At 43.9% G+C, this 21,080-nt stretch overlaps 1 protein-coding gene and 1 long non-coding RNA gene across 2 annotated transcripts; both read right to left on the bottom strand.

The window, feature by feature from the left end:
- Positions 1-8,166: 8,166 nt before the first annotated feature.
- On the bottom strand, positions 8,167-9,200 carry LOC147977618 (uncharacterized). The gene is made up of 2 exons (XM_087516405.1): positions 8,937-9,200; positions 8,167-8,852 (listed from the first exon to the last, which is right to left on the bottom strand). Exons 1-2 carry the CDS (start codon positions 8,953-8,955, stop codon positions 8,236-8,238), a joined length of 636 nt encoding a protein of 211 aa, XP_087372531.1. The 5' UTR covers positions 8,956-9,200; the 3' UTR covers positions 8,167-8,235.
- A 9,727-nt stretch (positions 9,201-18,927) lies between these two features.
- LOC125547521 (uncharacterized) lies at positions 18,928-19,406 on the bottom strand. The gene is made up of 2 exons (XR_007300697.2): positions 19,285-19,406; positions 18,928-19,218 (listed from the first exon to the last, which is right to left on the bottom strand). It is a non-coding gene; the product is annotated as an uncharacterized LOC125547521 (long non-coding RNA).
- Between the last annotated feature and the right edge of the window lie 1,674 nt (positions 19,407-21,080).

Genomic DNA, 21,080 nt, shown 5'->3' with positions numbered 1-21,080 from the left:
CTCTCTCTCGTGTTCTTGAGGTGATACGATCTTGATGTATCGCGAGCTTTGCTATTATAGTTGGATCTTATGTTTCTCCTCCCCCACTACTCTCTTGTAATGAATTGAGTTTCCCCTTTGGAGTTATCTTATCGGGTTGAGTCTTTAAAGATTTGAGAACACTTGATGTATGTCTTGCCGTGGATATCTGTGGTGACAATGGGATATCACGTGATTCACTTGATGTATGGTTTGGTGATCAACTTGCAGGTTCTGCCCATGAACCTATGCATAGGGGTTGGCACATGTTTTCGTCGTGATTCTCCGGTAGGAACTTTGGGGCACTCTTTGAGGTTCTATGTGTTGGTTGAATAGATGAATCTGAGATTATGTGACGCATATCGTATAATCATACCCACGGATACTTGAGGTGACATTGGAGTATCTAGGTGACATTAGGGTTTTGGTTGATTTGTGTCTTAAGGTGTTATTCTAGTACGAACTCTAGGGCTGTTTGTGACACTTATAGGAATAGCCCAATGGATTGATTGGAAAGAATAACTTTGAGGTGGTTTCGTACCCTACCATAATCTCTTCGTTCGTTCTCCGCTATTAGTGACTTTGGAGTGACTCTTTTTTGCATGTTGAGGGATAGTTATGTGATCCAATTATGTTAGTATTGTTGAGAGGACTTGCACTAGTGAAAGTATGAACCCTAGGCCTTGTTTCAACACATTGCAATACCGTTTACGCTCACTTTTATCATTCGTTACCTTGCTGTTTTTATATTTTCAGATTACAAAAACTATTATCTACCATCCATATACCACTTGTATCACCATCTCTTCGCCGAACTAGTGCACCTATACAATTTACCATTGTATTGGGTGTGTTGGGGACACAAGAGACTCTTTGTTATTTGGTTGCAGGGTTGCTTGAGAGAGACCATCTTCATCCTATGCCTCCTACGGATTGATAAACCTTAGGTCATCCACTTGTGCGAAATTTGCTACTGTCCTACAAACCTCTGCACTTGGAGGCCCAACAACGTCTACAAGAAGAAGGTTATGTAGTAGACATCAGCAGCAGCCGGGTCAGGAGACCCTGCGCGCCCCCCGGCTCAGATTCTAATGGACCTCATCGATCGGCTGACGACTCTGTTAACCACTGCGGTAGAGCCGGCGGATAAAGTCCAGCACGACGCAGAAGTGGCACGCGTGCGGGAGGAGATGGTGCAAGCTAAAGAAAATCTAGCCGCGGAAGAAACCCAGATGGCAGCAGAACGAGCAGCTCTGGACGCACGTGCTCAACAACTTCAAGAAGAAACTTTTCGGCTCTCGGTGGACCTTAACGCATCAAACAAGGTCATGAGGAGGAGGCATCAGAAAACTCAGTCGCGTCTGCCTCTAACGCTGGATCCGAGGAACCTGTTCCATACACCCGGGGCTGGGGGGAGCCACCCGCCGGAGGCAAACCGGGTCACGACACCCGGTGCACCAGTTCAGCCACGCGCCATGGAGCCACCTCTTGTAAATACAGCTCCTCCTCGTTATGTGTCAACACCTCCGGGTCACTTCTCCACCCCCCTGGAAAACCTCATCGCATCATCGGCTCGTTTGGCGGCTCTCCCAATGGAAGGCGACTCGCCAGCAGCAATTGAAACCCGGAGGGTGAGAGAACTACTTCAGACAGCTCTGGCCCAACAGGATGCATACTCCTATAGTCGAGACAGGATTCATTCAACTCCTCGCCCAAGTTGGAGCCTGAGTTACAGTAGGCAAATGGAGTTTGCAGAGATGTCAAGTAATGCTCAACGCCACAACCGGCCATATAGGCATGAGCCGGTGCGGGCTGGAGCCCTTAACTTGGTGGATCAAGAGAGGATTCGTTAAGAGGCGGAACGAGCGGCTCAAATAGCAGCAGAACAGGCGGCTCATCAAACCTTTCCGGCTTATCCAACAACCTTGGTTGAGGCAGGAGTGGCCACAAGAACCAGAGGCGTACCTTGCTTCGTACCGGCCATACGCAATGAGCGGTTGCCAAAAGATTTCAAGGGGCCTCATAAGGTGCCTAATTACACGGCTGACCTACAGCCGGGGGCTTGGATTGAGAGTTATGAGATGGCCATGGAGCTGTTCGAGGTTAGTGACGCTGCAATGGCCAAGTATTTTACCATGATGTTGGATGGAACAGCTCGGACCTGGTTGAAGGGATTGCCACCCAATTCTATCGGCTCATGGGTAGATTTGAAAGCGCGGTTCATCCAGAACTTTAAGGACACGTGTAAGCAACCAATGTTGATTGTGGACCTGACCAACTGCAAGCAAGAGGATGGTGAATCTACAACCCATAGGGTGCGCCGGGTCAAGGAGATAATACATTCCTCTAATAAGATGGATGCCGGCTCGGCAGTCTTGATGTTGGAGAAAAATTGCCGTTTTGAACCTCTGAAGCAGAAGCTGGGGCGGCTTAAATGTGACTGTAATGACATGGGAACGTTGATGGCGGCTCTTGTCAAGTATGCTGATTCTGATACCACCAAGGACCCGGTGTCTGACGAAGAAAAGGCAATGAAGGGAAAAAAGAACGGCAACGGCAAGGGTCACCAGCATAACCCGGCGAATCAGGGAGGTAATAAACGTAAAGCTGATGAGTTTGTTGCTAATACTATTGCGCAGGGTGGTAATCAGCGGCGCAAGGGCAGACAGCCCCCTCGGTCAGGCGAGTCAAGTCCCACTCTTGAGCAATTGTTGAATGAACCTTGTCCGAAGCACGGCACCCGGGAGAAGCCAGCCACCCACCTGTGGAAAGATTGCATGATCATGAAGGCATTTAAAAATTCAAATGCATTTGATGGAGGTCACGGCCCAGGTGGCAGTTCAGGTGGAGGCGGCTTTCAGGGCCCGGGCGCCGGTTCAGGCGGAGGAGGTTTTCAAGGTCAAGGTTATCCTGGGCACCAAGGAGGACATAATCAGCAACCCGGGCAAGGAAATCAGCAGCAGCAATCCGGTTATCAGAGCAACCCTAAGCAGCTGAGTAGTGGGCAGTATCATGTATTTACTACCAGTTTATGTAAGAGGGACCAGAAACTTCACAAGAGGGCTGTCAATGCCATTGAGCCGGCAATTCCACGTTATCTACGCTGGTCGGAGCAGCCTATTGTGTGGAGCAGAGAGGATCACCCGCCCCGGGTTGATAATCCGGGTCACTTGGCTTTGGTAGTGGCACCTCAGTTGGTGGATACAAGTTTACTAAGGTGCTCATGGATGGAGGCAGCAGCATCAACATCCTCTACTATGAGACATTCCGCCGGATGGGATTGACGGATAAAAATCTTAAACAATCCAACACTGTTTTTCATGGTGTGGTACATGGTAAATCGGCATACCCAGTTGGTAAGATTGAGCTGGAAGTAGCCTTTGGGGATGAGTATGACTCCAGAGCGGAAAAATTAACCTTTGAGGTGGTTAAGAGCAAAAACTCATATCATGCTCTGTTTGGGCGACCAGCTTATGCCAAGTTCATGGCTCGGCCGTGTTACGTATATTTGCAGCTCAAGATGCCGGGTCATAAAGGCACCATTACAGTACATGGGAGCCGGAAGATAGCCTTGGAGTGTGAAGAAGGTGATGCTGCCTATGCTGAATCTGTTTGTGCAATAGAGGAGTTAAAATTTTACAAAGATCATGTTGACCTGGCAGACATGACGTCATTAAAGAAACCAACAACAGAGCATGAGCCAGAGTTGAAATTCAAATCAGCCGACGACACTAAGATGGTTGACTTTGTACCTGGCGACTCATCCAAACAGTTCATCATCAGCGCAAACTTGGATCCAAAATAGGAAAGCGCGCTCATCGAGTTCATCCGTGAGAACCGGGACATCTTTGCATGGAAACCTTCAGACATGCCGGGTGTCCCGAGGGAACTCGCTGAGCACACTCTTAATATCGATCCAAAGTTCAAACCTGTCAGACAGTTTCTCCGACGATTCAATGAAGAAAGGCGCAAGGCCATTGGGGAAGAGGTGGCCCGGCTCTTGGCAGCCGGGTTCATTGTGGAGGTCTTTCACCCCAAATGGTTAGCTAACCTGGTGCTTGTACTCAAAAAGAATGGCACCTGGCATATGTTTGTGGATTATACAGATCTGAACAAGGGTTGTCCGGCTGATCCTTTTGCAATCCCCCGTATTGATCAGATCATTGATGCTACGGCGGGTTGTGCACGGTTGAGTTTCTTAGATGCTTATTCCGGTTATCATTAGATTAGGATGGCAGTCAAGGATCAACAGAAGACAGCTTTTATAACTCCTTTTGGAGCTTTCTACTATGTCTCTATGCCTTTTGAGCTTAAGAGTTCATAGGCGACTTACCAGCGGTGTGTGCAGAATTGTCTTCACAATCAAATTGGGCGCAATGTTCATGCTTATGTGGATGATATAGTGGTGAAATCCAGGGAAGAGGAAACCTTGGTCACGGACCTGAAAGAGACTTTTGATAATCTCCGGGTTTACAAAATGATGCTTAACCCGGCCAAGTGTGTTTTTGGAGTGCCAGCCGGCAAGCTCTTGCGTTTTTTGGTGTCTAACCGAGGTATTGAAGCTAACCCGGAGAAAATCAAGGAAATTACATCCCTAGCCAAACCAACCTGCGTCAATGATGTTCATCGGCTGGTGGGTCGTGTGGCTGCTTTGAGCCGATTCATAAGCCGGTTAGGGGAAAAGGCTATGCCACTGTATCAGTTGATGAAGAAAACGGATGTTTTTGTTTGGAGTGATGCTGCGAACGCTGCTTTTGAGGATCTGAAGGCACAGCTGGCTGAGCCACCGGTCTTGGCTGCTCCAATTGAGAAAGAGCCGCTATTGTTATACGTGGCTGCCAACTCACGGGCTGTTAGTGTGGCTATTGTGGTAGAGCGCAAGGAGGCTAGCAAAGAGCATCCGGTTCAGCGGTAGGTTTATTATGTCAGTGAAGTGCTAATTGAATCTAAGCAACGATATCCACATTGGCAGAAGCTTGTTTATGGGGTGTTCATGGCGAGCCGGAAGCTTAAGCATTACTTTCAGGGACATCCAATCACTGTGGTTAGCTCTGCTCCTTTAGGAGATATTATTCAAAACAGAGAAGCCACGGGGCAAGTGGCCAAGTGGGCAATTGAGCTTGGGTCTCATGGGTTGAAGTATGTTCCACGTACTGCAATTAAGTCTCAACCCTGGTCGACTTCATCAATGACTGGACAGAGATGCAGATGCCAGAAGAGAAGCCAGACAACACGTATTGGACTATTCATTTTGATGGATCCAGGCAATTGGAAGGCTCTGGGGCTGGAGTCGTGCTAACTTCCCCACGAGGTGACAAATTTTGTTATGTGTTACGGTTGATGTTTCCTTGCACTAACAACGTAGCAGAGTATGAAGCCTTGCTCCATGGTCTTCGAGTGGCAAAAGAGATGAGCTTGAGCCGGGTCAGATGTCTTGGTGACTCGGATCTAGTGGCTCAACAGGTATCTAGCAAGTGGGATTCCAAGGACCCTCTCATGGAGGCTTATCGCCGAGAGGTTGATGCCGTTGCAGGATATTTTAAAGGTTATCAGGTGGAACACATTGACCGTCGACAGAACGAAGCAGCTGATGCTTTAAGCCGGCTGGGGTCTCAGCATAAGCCGGTGCCACCTAACACCTTTTTGGATGTTTTGCATAACCCCTCTGTCAAGTTGCCCACAGAAGAAGATTTAGCTGTTCCTGACCTGGAGGCGCAGTTGGTAGCGGCTCTTCATGTCATCCCAGATTGGACAGTGCCGTTCTTGGCTTACATGACCCGGGAGAGTTGCCAGCGGATGAGACCCTGGCTCGACAGATAACCCGGCGATCTAAGTCCATGACGATTTCAGATGGAGAATTATACCATCGCAGTGTTTCCGGAGCGTTTCAGCGGTGTGTTTCCCCCGAAGAAGGTCAAGAAATCCTTCGTGAGATCCATGAAGGCGATTGTGGTCATCACGCCGGGTCAAAATCTTTAGTGGCCAAGGCGTTTCGTCACGGTTTTTACTGGTTGATGGCTCACGCTGATGCAGAAGATCTGGTCAGTAGATGTGATGGATGTCAAAAATGTGCACGACGAGCGCATGTGCCGGCTCAAGAGCTCCGGATGATTCCAATCACTTGGCCGTTTGCGGTCTGGGGGCTTGACATGGTGGGACCTTTCAAAAGGTCTAAGGATAAAAGGACACATCTCCTGGTGGCAGTTGATAAATTCACCAAGTGGGTTGAGGCGGAGCCTGTGAGTAAATGTGACGCAGCCATGGCGGTTCAGTTCATGAAAAAAGTGATTTTCCGTTTCGGGTTTCCATACAGTATTATCACTGACAATGGCACTAATCTGTCCCAAGGAGCTATGGAGGAATTTTGTCAACGAGAACACATCCGGCTTGATGTTTCTTCTGTAGCTCACCCTCAATCCAATGGTCAAGCTGAGAGAGCTAATCAGGAAATTTTGAAAGGGCTCAAACCCCGGCTTATGGTTCCTTTACAACGAACGCCGGGCTGTTCGGTAGAGGAATTACCCTCGGTATTATGGAGTATCAATACTATGCCCAATAGGTCTACGGGTTACACACCTTTCTTCATGGTTTATGGAGCAGAAGCAGTATTGCCTAGTGACATCCGTCATGACTCGCCCCGTGTGGTGGCTTATGTTGAAGCTAATAATGAACAAGCCAGACAGGATGCACTTGACTTGTTGGATGAAGAAAGAGACTTAGCAGCGGCCCAGTCAGCAATTTATCAATAGGACATGCGTCGTTATCACAGCCGCCGGGTTAAGTCCAGGACTTTTCAGGAAGGCGACTTGGTGCTCCGGCTCATCCAGGATCTTTCAGATGCACACAAGTTATCCCCACCTTGGGAAGGGCCCTTTATGGTCAGTAAAAATTTAAACAATGGGTCATACTACCTCATTGACGTTCGAGAGCATGCAGATTCACGTAAGTCGGAAGAGAAGACCCGCCGACCATGGAACATTGCTCAACTTCGGCCATATTACACTTGAGCCACCGGCTCTCATCATGTACACACGTTCATGTTGTATATACTATGATAAGCAATAAAGTAAGACCATCGGTCTCTTTTCTTTTCACAAGCTATGCATCTTTATTATTTCTTATTTACAAATGACTATTAAGGAGCTGATCATATTTGAATCAAGTTTAACCTTTTTGGTCCAGCTTGTGATCGTATCCGAATCTAGCTGCAAATCTCATGGTCACTTGGGGGCTTCCTGTTCAAACATAGGTCATATTCGAACCAAAGAGAACATAGTTGTCGTAACCCTCTTGATCGGCTCAAGGCCAAAACTCACTGGGGGCTTCTTGATCGTATCCGAATCATAGCTTAAACCCTTTGAGTCCGACTTGGATCGTATTTGAATCAGGGTCATTAAAAACCTCTCAAGGTCATTTGGGGGCTTCTTGTTCAAACATAGGTCGTATTCGAACCAAAGAGAACATAGCTGTCAGTACCCTCTTGATCGGCGCAACGCCAAAGCCATTGGGGGCTATATGGTCATATTCGAACCTTAGCTTAACCCCTTTGGTCCAGTTTACTGGTCGTATTCGAATCAGAAACCCCCAACCTTTTGAATAAAAGATTAAAATTATGCTTGTTATTTATTGCTTGCCTTTTAGTTTGTTGTTGTTTCAATATTACAAATAAATTAGCTTGGTCTTCTTCACTGGCTCAATTATTAGACAACATAGCCGCCCGGGACATTCAATCCAGCGGTTCAAGGATCAAAAGGTATGAGCTACTAAGGTATAATGATCATTAAGTATTCAAGAAGCATTAGCTTTTCATAAAATATTGAGTTATCAAATTCAATCACCCGGCTTATTTAAACCGGCGATCTAAAGATCAAAAGGGATCAGGTATGGTCATTACTTATACACGCTTACCTGTTGCGTTAACTAAAAAAGTTCGAATTTATATTTGTCTCTGTTTTTATCAAGGTAAATATATTGGCTCTACATTAGGTGTTTAAACCCGTTTGGTTCTAAACCACCATGCCAGTCTTTTCTTTGTATTTACAGGAACAGAGTTCAAACATTGCAGAGATAAGCATTAAGCGATGCATAAGCAAGCATTAAACATTGGCATCTGAAACACAGATTCACATATAAGTATTTTATGCGCGATGGCACAAGCAAACATGCGGTGTTTTAACAGCTAAGCTATTACAAGGCTTTATAAACCCATGAAGATGATCATTGTCCCTCCCTCGCCGGTTCACCATCTTGAGTCTGCTGGAAGTTGGATTTTGACCAATCAAAGCCGTTCATGGCGACAAATTTGGCTTCGTCGTCAATTAAGCCGACCAGGTCAACCTCCGGGGCAAATGTATCTTCTCTCACTGATGGGATAAAGTCTGTTACTTTATATGAGGGAGGGGCCATCTTCTTATTCTCACTATCAAAACCCGGCTGGTACTTGTCCACATTGGTGTCATCTCCAAGACTAGTCGCCTGAGGCCGGACTTCATGGACGCAGGCTATGAAGTCATCCTGATCAAAAGGAGACCCGTCCTCCTTCACGGTAGGATAGCCTCTTGCTACGTCCGCCGGGTCTAGGTCTGGCACCCAAGCCGTGGAGCGGCTTAGGGCAGTCAAAGCTCCGGCTCGCGCGCAGGAGCGTTTTACTTCTTGAAACCTGGCAGGAAGGATGGACAGCTTCTTCAGGACGTCGCTGAGCCGGTTGGGTCCTTGATTCGCATGACAGATGGAAGCCAGAGCCCGTTGTGCGCCGATATACAATTGTTCAACCAAAGTGTATACTGCCTTTAGCTTAATCAACGGGTCTTGGCTCAGATTCTTACTTCGCGGACCTGCATAAATTTTTTTTAGAGTCAGTTGGCGGATTATACTCCGGATTGGCAAAAATATACGAAAGGTCAAATCAGGCAGCTTACCAAAGATAGCAGCAACCATCTAAGACACTCGGCCCTTTAATCCGTTCAGCTCTGTTGAAATTTCTTTCAGAGCTGTTTCGGCTGTCTCAGCTCGTCGGGTCAGAAGTGTTTTCTCATTTTCCCAAGTCTTCTCCTTGGCAGCAAAGCTGGTCTTCAAATTTTCCATTGCAGAAAGGCTTATTTTGCAGTTTGGAAGTGGAAGATTTGATTTCTGACTCCTGACTCGCTAGCCGGGTCTTTGCGTGAGTCAATTGAGAGTTCAATTCCGACAAGGCATTCTGTGAAACGTTCAGACAAGTCAAGACTTGGTTTCAAATTCAAATATCCAAATTCAAGATTCAAGTCTCAAGTACTTTACGAATAAACCACTTAACACTTGGGGGCTAATGTATGCCAAATCAAATTTTTATGACTCTACCAACATATTTAAAGTCCCAAGTCCCTTACAAAGTAACAGCACTTGGCACTTGGGGGCCAATGTACGCAGTTCAGCAAGTTTATCAAGGTTAAACCAGAGTGTTAAGTACTTTGAAGACGGTTTTAAATTCTAAAGTACTGATTCATTAATGATCAAAATAAACCGGTCCTTGGGGACTATAGGTGAAGTTTTGTTCTATCAATATCAGGCAAAGATTCAGAGGTAAAAGTCTCAGCCTATATTTTAAGTTTACAGGTTATTCTGTTTCTCTTATAATCTGAAGACTTGGGGGCTGAAGGAATATTAGTAAACTGGAAACAACGTACCTCATACTTCAACTGAAGCTGCTTGACCATCTCGATCTCAGACTCACGACTGGAGTGTACATGACTGAGATAGCCGGATAAGATATCACTAGCATTGAGACGGTCATAGTTGGCAACATCAAAGCGAACCTTCTGCCTCTCCAATGCTTCTTGCTTTGTTGTGCACCAAGCCAGCACCGTTGGGTTCCCCGGCTCAACAAAGCGGCTCCCAGTAATTTGAACATCTTGAGCAGGTGGAGACGGTGGTTTGGTTGAGCTTGACGGTCCAGCTATAGAAGGATTCATAATGGCTTCGTCAAAAGTCGGCTCAGGAGGGTTTGCCTCATTGTCAATAGGCGGGTGTTCTGGAGCGTTAGCCAATGGAGAAGGCGGCCTAGCCGGTTCAGATGCTAGCACTGGTGGGTCTTCCGCCGGTTTAGCCGCCTTCGTCTTGTTGGATTTAGCCTGACCACTAAGGAAAAATATTGCAGGATTGTCATCATAAAGATACAATTGAGCAACCCGGAAGAAAGGAGGATTTCTGATTACCCAGGAGCAGTCTTGAAAGCCGGAAATTGTGTTTGTGATGAGTCGCCTGAAGAACGAGACACCTCCTAAAAAAAGAAAAGAGTTAAAAGAAATACAAGGAGCAGGATTCATTAAAACGAGTTAAAGACAGTAATAAGTAAACCTCGTTCGGACGTTTCCGAGGGGTCTGTTGAAGGACGATAGCCGGTTCATCTTCAATCCCAACTTCACGGCGGCTTTCATGTTGCTGCTTTTTCAAATGAAAGTTGGGATCCAAGTGAGCTAAGGGGTTAGAAAACCTTAATTTACGGATCACTCGTCGAACTTTGTGTCCTGGTAAGGGCTCTGAGTCGGAGGAAATGATAGTTACCTCTGCTTCCCCGGCCTGACTGGCCCAGTGTCATCCTGGCAAGAATCAGTGTCAATAAGATTGTTAAAAAATTGGCTAAGGGAATCAAGGGCTACCTCCGAGTCAGACGTGTCATCAAGTTTCATTAAATCTTCAGCAGTGGTCTTCTTTTTCTTCTTCGATCTCCGGGTCGATTTCTTGGCGTTCATGGCGGCGAGTTTCGCCTTCTTGGCAGCTTCGTGATCATATTTCACTTTCCAAAAGTCAGAGTTGGCCTACAAAGACAAGAGGACGGATCAGTGATAAACAATACGGCTGGACAAAATACAAAGGAAGAAAGATCAGAATATCCTTACTTTTGGTACCGGGTTAAGTTTATAGAAGGGATTTAACCCAACAACACTGCAATCTTCATACTTCGCATTGACCAGAAGGTTTGACATTGAGACAATGTCCTCCTCGGTTAGTTGAACCGGGGTATGACGGAGAGAGTCGTCCGGGTCTCCACCATATTCATACATCAATTTTGAACGACGACTTAATGGAATAATCCGCCATGAGATCCAGCAGTGGGTTAGATCGACTCTGGTTAAACCGTTCCCCAACAAACCGTTGATTCTTCTGATAGATGGAAGCAGCTTCTTGCGTTCAGCAACGGTAAGTTTATCTGGCAGTGCGAACTTGGAGTCAAGACGATCGGGGCGGTAACCCGGCAGTGGCTTCTCGTTGGCGGGTGAGATGTCCTGACCGTAAAACCAAGTTTGGTTCCAGTCCTTTGAGTGACTTGGTAAAACTATGAGAGGGAAGAAAGCACCCTGACGGCACTGAATTGAGATGCCTCCAAGTTCTAAGCTAAGGCCGTTGGTGCACTCGTTCTGCCGGTTCAGATAGAAGTATCTCTAAATAGCTCCACAGTCGGCTCTTGCTGAAGATATACCTCACAGAGCACTTGGAAGTTACAAATATTGGATATGGAATTGGGCCCAATATCCTCAGGGTGGAGTTTGAAAAAGTGAAGAGCTTCTCTGAAAAACTTTGAACCGGGCAGTGAGAAGCCACGGTTCATGTGGCCAGTAAAGACGATCACTTCGCCGTCTTTCGGATTGGGTCGTTCTTCTTCCGGGTGAGGAGCATGATAAGACATGATGCTTTTTGAGGGCAGAAACCCAATGAGGAAGAACTCTTTTAAACGATCCTCAGTTATGGTTGAGGGGACCCAATTACAGATGGTGGGTGTCTTTGACAGCATGATGTGCAAGGAATTGAAAAAGAAATAACAACATGCCGGTTCAGTTTATGGTCAGGATAACAGTTAAAGGCCGAAGATGTAAAACAAGTAATGGCGGCTTAACTAAGGGCTAATGACATATAAGGAAAAGAAAGCCGGAGCGGTAAGCCGCCATGACTACAAAATTTTTCAAAAAGCAGATTCAGCTAAGTATTGGCATAAACAAGTTTTACCAAGCTGTCATTATTATTTTGGATCAAATGGCCGTTCTGAAAAGAAAAATATTCTAGACCTAAAAATCTAGTACAAATGGGTTCGTCAGCTATAATGAAGCATCTATACAGGAAAAAGGGATCTACTGCTATCAAAAATGGACGCAAAACAACTACCGCGCGAGTTATATCTCCTCTTTGGATCAAGAGCGGCTGCGGAGGAAGAACTACTAAGAAGGTTCATGAAGAACGGTGAAGAACACCGATGAACTCGCAAACCCTAATGCAAATCTAAAAAGTTTGAGAAGATAAGACTTACGGATGCGGATTCGCTGCAGAGGGTCGTCGCCGTTTATCTGGACAATTCAGGGTGATGTAGCGGCCAGGCTCGAGGACGAGGATGAGCGTTGCGGCGGCGGCGGAGCTCGAGCAGTAGCTGAGATGGCGAGAGAAAGAAGATGAAGGAGAGGGGAGAATGAGAAAAACCGGCCGCGTGCCTATTTATAAGGGCAGATGCGAACAGACGGGCGCGAAAATCAAGGGAGAACCAAATAATGGTTATCCAGCTATATAGACGCCTCGATTCTCGGGAAGCATTAAAGATAAAAGATCCGTTGGAAGATAACGTCATGAAAGTTTTTTGTGTTTTCAAAAGATGACGTCACGGCGGGTTACAGAGTTTTTTCAGACAGAAGATAGATTTCATCTAAGTATTGAAGATTGACAAAGAACAAAGTTCAAATTCAACCTGGGGCCTAATGTTGGGGATATTACTACCAGTATGACCCGCCCAGGAGGGGCCGGGTCAACCCTAATGGCGGGTTACATAAGAAGCCCAATATACATTCAAGATGATAGTTTATTAAACATATAGAAGGCCCAAAGACCTGGGGCCGGCTTAAGGCCCGATATTGTAAACCGCCGTATGTAAGGAAAGACTTATAAAGAAAGACATGTAAAGGAAGTCACTGAGCCGGACACGGTTATGAGCCGGCCGGGACTCTGTAGGCCACCAGACGTCAACCCATGTATATAAGGGGACGACCCGGTGACGGCTTAGGGGAAGAAACAACCAAGTCGATAACCAAGCCGGCGAGTTGAGCCCCTTGGAGATCGAAAGTTCAGCAATACCAATCCCAACTAGACGCAGACTTTTACCTTCATCGTAAGGGGCCGAACTAGTATAAAAACTCTCTTGTGTGTCCTTTGTCCCGATTAACCCCTTTAAGTTTCCTAGTGCGACGGCCCTACGACTAACTCCTTGCTCTAGAACATCTGTCGTGTCAACTCCACGACAAGTGTGAATGCTAGATATAAGATAAAATTATACACACTCAAGTTTTGTGCGGCCTATGTGCACATCATACTATTGTGTGAAAGTCTCTTTACTATACCTTATTTTCCGTATTAAGGAACAATGCAATTTTTTTGCTTATTGTTTGCCAATTTGAGTCATCAATTTTTGTATGTATTTTTTAGGGTGATACCAATGCCCTTAATTCACTCTTGCCTAGAAAAAAGTTTGTTTTTGTTTTAAGTTTTGTATTTTTTTTCTGAGTGTTTCTAACTTTGAAAGACCATGCACATGGGAGCCATCCATGCATGACATTCTGAGGAAATTGTATGGAAGAGTTGCCAAAATGGTGGATCTTTTCGTCCTCTAAATTCATGCACGGTAGATTGTGAATAGAAGCAACTGACATGATTGTGAATAGAATCAATTAATTGACGTGCTCTTGATCTTAGTTCAATAATAAAATAGATTGATCTTCGCTAGGTGAAGACTTTCATGTGTGCTTCACTCGGCAAAAGGCACTTGAAAAAAGACCTCTACCGTGTGTCCGACTAAATTATACAATGGAAGGTGTACAGACGATTCGGGTATAGAGCACAGACAAGTCAATTAGACACATGTTATCCTATATGACTGATAGCTTATTCATACGAACATAACAACATAGCTTTATTCATAACTTTCACAACTTCTCAGTAGTTAATCGTCTGGATTTTATTTATCACTGTATACACTCTGATTTTTCGGCCTGCTTTATGCGTGAGGGGCCTTAGCAGCCACCTACATGGTCTTACGGTGTGGCATAAGTGGCGGCAGCGGCCGGGGGCTCATAGCCTGGCTGCCTCGGCGGCCCGTACCGCGGCGACGGAGGTCCAATGATTTGCGTACGGGATCCGTCCAGAACATGTATAAGTCATGAAGAAAGCAATAGCAACATACTAAACGATCGGGTGCTAAGCTAATGGAATGGGTCATGTCAATTAGATCATTCAACTAATGATGTGATCTCGTTAATCAAATGACAACTCTTTGTCCATGGTTAGGAAACATAACCATCTTTGGTTAACGAGCTAGTCAAGTAGAGGCATACTAGTGACACTCTGTTTGTCTATGTATTCACACATGTATTATGTTTCCGGTTAATACAATTCTAGCATGAATAATAAACCTTTATCATGATATAAGGAAATAAATAATAACTTTATTATTGCCTCTAGGGCATATTTCCTTCACATGTGTGGGTTCAATCCTCTTTTTGGAGCTCCTTATTAATGAGATTGGTTGAATAGAAGGCTCCTCCTCGTTACCTGATTCATCATAAGAAATAATAGGAGAATACTGGGAAGTTTCTTCCCATTCGTTAGTATTCTCCTCATCTTTTATTTGTTTTTTCTTTATGTAGTTGGAAATATAAGGATTTTCAATGCAATTCATCGCAAACTTGTTATCCTATATGACTGATAGCTTATTCATACGCACATAACAACGTGGCTTTATTCATAACTTTCACAACTAATTATTAATATCACAAATCATCTGGATTTTATTTACCACTGTATACACTCTGATTTCCGGTCTGCTTTATGCGTGAGGGGCCTTAGCAGCCGCCTACACGGTCTTACGGTGTGGCAGAAGTGGCAGCAGCGGCCGGGGGCTCATAGCCTGGCTGCCTCGGCGGCCCGTACCGCGGCGACGGAGGTCCAATGATTTGCGTACGGGATCCGTCCAGAACAGCTACACCTATGAACATGATCAATCGTCATTCCGGCCGCCTCATCTTAGAAAATTCCCTTACAAAAATGGCATGCACATAGTTCTTTACGTACCTTCTTGGACCGCTGCTGAGCATGGCGACGGCATGAAACAGTAAACGATACCTAGGAACGCCATAGCGAATGCGAGGGAAGAAGAACGGTGCATATTCACCTGGCCGGCTTCTCAGTGCGTACACTGTTCACTTTGTGGGCCATATGTTAAATAGGGAACGGTACTAACTACACAGGGGATGGCTACGCACTTGCGCTCTCTTCTTGGTCATGGAGACTTGACTGTGCAGATATGAATGCTTGCTCTAGTTCATGGTCAAAATCTGCCGTGTGGAAATGCAGCTTGAGGACAAGAAATTTGTGGCAGAGTAGTCGTGGAAAGATCTTGTTGTTTGATCTTGAGTAGACTAGACCTACCAAGTCAAGAGTCTCCCAGTCAAGCAGCTTGCAGCAGCAGGTAAGCCGGCAAAATCAGAAGTCGTGTGCCAAACTCTAAAATAGGGCGTACTTCACTACAAACATAGAACTATAATAATGTATAGGCCATAATATACCATATACTCCCTCCGATAAAAATTAATTGGCGTAGCTTTAGCGTAACTTTGTACTAAAGTTATATTAAGGTTCCGTCAATTAATTTGGACGGGTGAGTACTAGATTTTGGGCATGGCTTTGCAGCATGCCACCCAACCTTTGCATGTTAAATCATTATGTGAATCGTCTATAAATTCATTCCTATAAGACTGAAAGAAACCAGACAGAAAACCAAATTAAAACCATATTGTACACCTTAGAAGGAAAAAAGAATATATGTAGAAATAATATGTCTCACATCAGCTTCACATTATGTTAACAACTACTTATACATAGTTGGAAACAGTTGGCTCTAAAACGATGTCATGCAGATTCACCTCAGAAGATTGTGCTCTTATCCAATCAGGTTCTGTAGGAACTGAACATGTAAATAGTCGATAGAGACATGATTTTCAGCACCCGGGTGCCCATACACCCTCTATGAACAGTAAATTCAAAACAAATTGAAAAAAAAAAGCAAAAAAATCTGAAACTTTGGGACATCGAACATCATGAAACTTTTGATGATCTTGCAAATTTTTAGCTAAAAATAACATTCGAAGAGCACTCAAATAAAAAAACAAAATCATTGTTCAAAGTTTATGTACCTTTTTAGTAGTGATTTTGTTTTTTTGGTGAGGGCTCCACGAAGGTTATTTCTCGCTGAAACTTTGCAGGCACATCAAACCTTTTATAATCTTTGATCCCTGAAAGTTTCAGATTTTTTTGATGTTTTTTCAATGTTTTATGAACTTATTGTTCATGAGGGTGTAGGGGCACCCGGGAGCTGTTAGACATTTCTCATAGTCGAAATTCACAGCATAGCATCATAGTTATTGTAGTGTTTTTGTTTAGACAAATCATAACTATAAAATCGAATAAAGGGATCATTTGGAAAACAAATATGTGACAAGATCACAATATACGGAATAAGAAATTTTACGACTGTGCTACCAAGTGCTTCCTGTTTTTTAACGAGGCACATACCTTAAGTTGTTCTCCTTCTGAGTTATATCATATATAGGGAACGTTAGTGGTAATGTACTACACTGGGGATGGTTACACTCTTTTCTTTGTCTTGGAGACTCAACCATCTAGATATACTCTAATTCATGGTCAAAGTCTGCCATCGGTATCCGTCGACAAGGGCACCTTTGAAAATGCAGCTTGACGACATTGAATGAGGGACAAAAGGAGTCATGGAAATCTGGACTGCTTTTCTCTTGTATATACCAACTAAGTCAAGAGTCTCCTAGTCATAGTCATGAAGCAGTGGTTCCTCCTATCAAAAATCTACCAGTCCTTTGCTTTCTCAATTTTGTGGGTAGGTAATACAGACATTATTAAGAGAATTTTGCACCAGACAATGGAAGAAATAAAAGGATTGCCCTCGAACTAGTGAATGCAAAAGCACAATTTGCACACCCTGTTCGGTAACCATTGGGGTAGGGGGCGGGGTGGGAGTTTGTGTTGGGATTAGGAGCAGAAGTAGATTTTTACTCTCATTTCCTTGCTTGGTATATTATGGGAATTAGTCTATCATGAACCACTGGTCATGAATTAACCATGGAAAGAAATCGGGAATCGGCTCTCTCAACTCCCATTCCCCTGCCAGTTTAGGCCCTGTTTGGTTCCAAATAAGTCACCAACTTATAAGTTCAAAAGTGAAAAAAGTGACTTATTTTGCCAAACAGACCTAACTTATAAGTCACCCCAACTTATAAGTCATAAGTTGCTCCACCCCAACTTAAAACTTATAAGTCACCCCTTTTTGCATGGGTTCCACCACCTTTACATAAAAAAAAACAAGATGGAAAGGTGTGCTCAGATGACTTATAAGTCAGGTGACCACCAGACAGACGTGACTTATAAGTCACTGGTTTTAAGTCACCTGACTTATAAGTCAGGTGACTTATTGGAACCAAACAGGCCCTTAAACTCTCATTACCTATAATCAATCAAAGGGCTTTTAATCTCCTCACCCCTCAACTCACATTCCCCATCTCTAGTTCGCACGAACCAAAGACGTTGTCAGATAACACCTTCGGGGAGGAAGTGATACACTAGTGTGGTCATTGTTGTAGTCTTATTCAATTTTCCACTAAGGCCCTATTCTTATAAAAAAAATCAACTTTGATACTGAATTAAAAACTTCACAATAAATGGGTTGCTTGCATCATTCTATCAAGAGTCCGAGTGTATACACTTCGTTCAAAGAAAAATATATTTATAGTGATGTGGAAAAAATAAGATGAGAAAAGTAGGCTAGTTTCTTATCAAAGAAATGGAATCATGTTGATCATAAATCTTCTTCTGGCTATGTCATTCAAATTTGTTTCGACGCATTGGTGGTACAATACTTATCATGCTTTTTATAGGGCTAATTTGCGCTTGCAGATATTTTTCCTTATGTGCTGACTCGAAGGGCGGGCGCTTGGTAAGCGGTTGCGGGATCCCCGTGGTAGTGTTGATTGAATATTTTTCATGCTGACATGAAAGGGTGAAAAACTTGAGCTCTGATGATGTGTTTGGTTGAATTGTTTCGTTGGTGATGATTTGTTTTTTGTTTTGATGTATTTATCTCTCGGTGATGGATCGATAATTTCTAAGGCCTATCGAGTATGACTTGTTATGAGCTATATGATCAATTTATTTATAAAGTAGTACAGATTATTTGTAAGCATGTTACTGCAATGGTCATTGCAGTACTAGTAGTTTATTTTTCTCCCCCTGTCCCTCTTTTATATTTTCTTGTTTGAGGAACATTAAAATAAATGTGCCTGTTACCAAAAATATGGGGGGAAAGTGAGAGTAGATTTTTTTTGAACCACCATGTAGGTGTACCCTCTAACAAGATTAATTTTCCGACTTTGCATCAAGACCCGTGCTAGTTCACTATCTTCACCTAAAAAAATTGTTTATCCTATGTGGCACACCATTCTTGAAATTTTCCTTTATATGGGTGAAAGCAAGCACATGAGTTACCATATTTTGGCTATGATCCAGCTTCTTGAGTATGATACTGTGTGAGTCCAGTGAGCGCGCGTGCGAATTTCCTTCGCAATTTGGCCGTAGTTTGACTTATATCGACCATACATTAAACTTTGCAAGTCAAAAGAACTTTCGTACTAACAGTGCCTAGAAGTTTTCGGATATTTATGTGGTGCAACAAAAGTGTCTAAACGAATTTGATCTTCTAGCTATTTAATGTGTACAAAAAAAATTACAAGTTGGGCTGCCTCACCGAACTTCTTGGGCTGTTCGATTTTTGTGCCTGTTATTAATAGTTTCAGTCGCCAACACAGCAAACAATCCTCATCACCAAGAACGTAAGATTACACGTCCCGTGGACTTATATTTGTTAGCTTAATTGGCACCATCATGAATCGTACATGCATAGACAAGAACTGAACATATCGGAGCGACAGGTGCTTCATACATGAGGAACGCTCGAAACAGCCTGCTGCAGGGTCTTGCGGTGCGGCGCAAGCGCCGTTGTCTCCAAGGGCGGTGGTGGCGACGCAATCTCGGCCGGAGCCTCCACCGGGTTCTGGTTCCCGGGCAGTGGCGACGGCGGAGTCCTTGGCTCACGGCGTCCGTCCGGAACAACTGCATGTATCATCAATCATCATCCTAATCCGGCAACTGAGCTGCGAGTAGTGGTTTATTAGTTACCTTGGGCCGCCGCCGAGCATGCTAACCAACAGCAGATGAGTCCCAGGAGGGCAACACCGCGTGCCATGGAAGAAGAAGAGCGCTCCATGATCCTCTCTAGCTGCATAGTACAACGTTGTGACTAGCCTTTGTATTATAAGAGACGGTAGTGGTACGGTCTTGGAGACTATGGGTCAAAGTCTGCCGTCCGTCAACCTTGGAAAAGTTCGGCTGGCTTGAGAACAGCGTCAGTGGCCCATAGTGACGAAAAAATCTTCCTCTTTCGTCTTTTATCTATTGACCAGAGAAGTCAACTATCAAGTCATGCAGCGTGCATCACCCGTCGACGCGTAGTTCGGCACCACAGCATCATTTTCAGCTGACGCGCCACTAATTGGCCCATCGGTCACGGTATAGCTGAAGTGAAAAAGAAAGGACCTTAATTAGGAGAGAACGTGCTCCCCTAGTTTCTGTGGAACAAATTATCGCGCTTTCTAGGAGCCTCTCGTAAACTATGTTGTTCGCTCTGGAGCCTCCTGCGAGCGAACGATGCCATGTGCAGACTTTGCCATGTTAATAATGTTATAGATAGAGGTAAATACACCAGGAGTCATAAAACTTGCACGCGACGGTCAGTTTAGTGCATAAACTTATAAAATACGTGTTTCTGGTCATCAAACTTGCGTGGACGTGCAAATACGGTCATATTTCCTGTACACGGATGTATTCACTGCCTACATGGCATGCCAGCGTGGCCGGGGCCCATTGTCAGTGGCTGAAGCGTTGTGCATGTGATATTTTTTACAGAAACACCCTCAAGTTTTTTTAAAACTTCGTACAAAAGCCCTCCAACACAGGTAATGTTAAATAGTATCCCGCTGGGTCCTGCCTGTCAGTGTGCGTTGTGAATAATTTGGACTAGAAAATAGGTCTGAGTGAGTTCGAACCATCGACTAGCTGTAACAACCACACCACCGTTGTTGTTTACACGGACTACCAATGTGTAGATCCTTTAGGCTAAATAAAGGTGCGCATTTAGAATTATATTTTCTTTTCTCAACATTTTCAAATTTAAATTATTAAAATTCGAACATATTTTCCGCTGATTTGTCTGAAAGGAAATGATGGACATTCATTCTGCACTATATTTTGCTTTTTAGATTTTGTAAATTAAAATTATTAGAATTCAAGCAAATTTTTAGTTGACTTGTCTGGACAATTTACGTACCTTCATTCTGGCCTATATTTTTCAATCTAGTTTTCCAATTTAAAATTATTCGAATTCAAACAAAATTCTGTTGATTTGTTCAAAAGAAATTTATGTACATGCATTATGGACTATATTATCTTTTGTTTGGGTTATTCAAATTCTTAAAAAGGTTGATTTGTCAAAAAAATATGTACATTCATTATGACATATATTTTCTTTAATCAAGATTTTTAAGTTTAAAGTTATTCGAATTTAAACAGAAATTTCTTTTGATTTGTCCAAAGGAAATTATTTACATTCATTCTAAAGTACAATTTATTTTAACTAGGTTTTTTCATTTAAAAGTATTCGATTTCAAATAAAAAATTAGTTGATTTGCCCGCAAACATACATTCATTTTGTACTATATTTTGTTTTATCTACATTTTCTAATGTATTTTTTTGAATTCTAAGCGCATCTCTAGCAAATCCCTCATATCGCGCCGACCCATAAAATAATCGCCAGTTTACGGTTTTGCGCCAAAAAGTTGTCTGAACAACTGTAAGCACACTATAAGGATCCGCATATAAGGGGTCTGCTATAGATACTCTAACAGAAATTGGTTGA

This window comes from Triticum urartu, chromosome 3A (assembly GCF_056163025.1).
Source record: "Triticum urartu cultivar PI428250 chromosome 3A, HENAU_Tu73, whole genome shotgun sequence".
NCBI classification, from domain to species: Eukaryota; Viridiplantae; Streptophyta; class Magnoliopsida; order Poales; family Poaceae; genus Triticum; species Triticum urartu.
The sequence above is the reverse complement of the archived record's forward strand: the minus strand, read 5'-3'. Positions and strand labels throughout refer to the sequence as shown.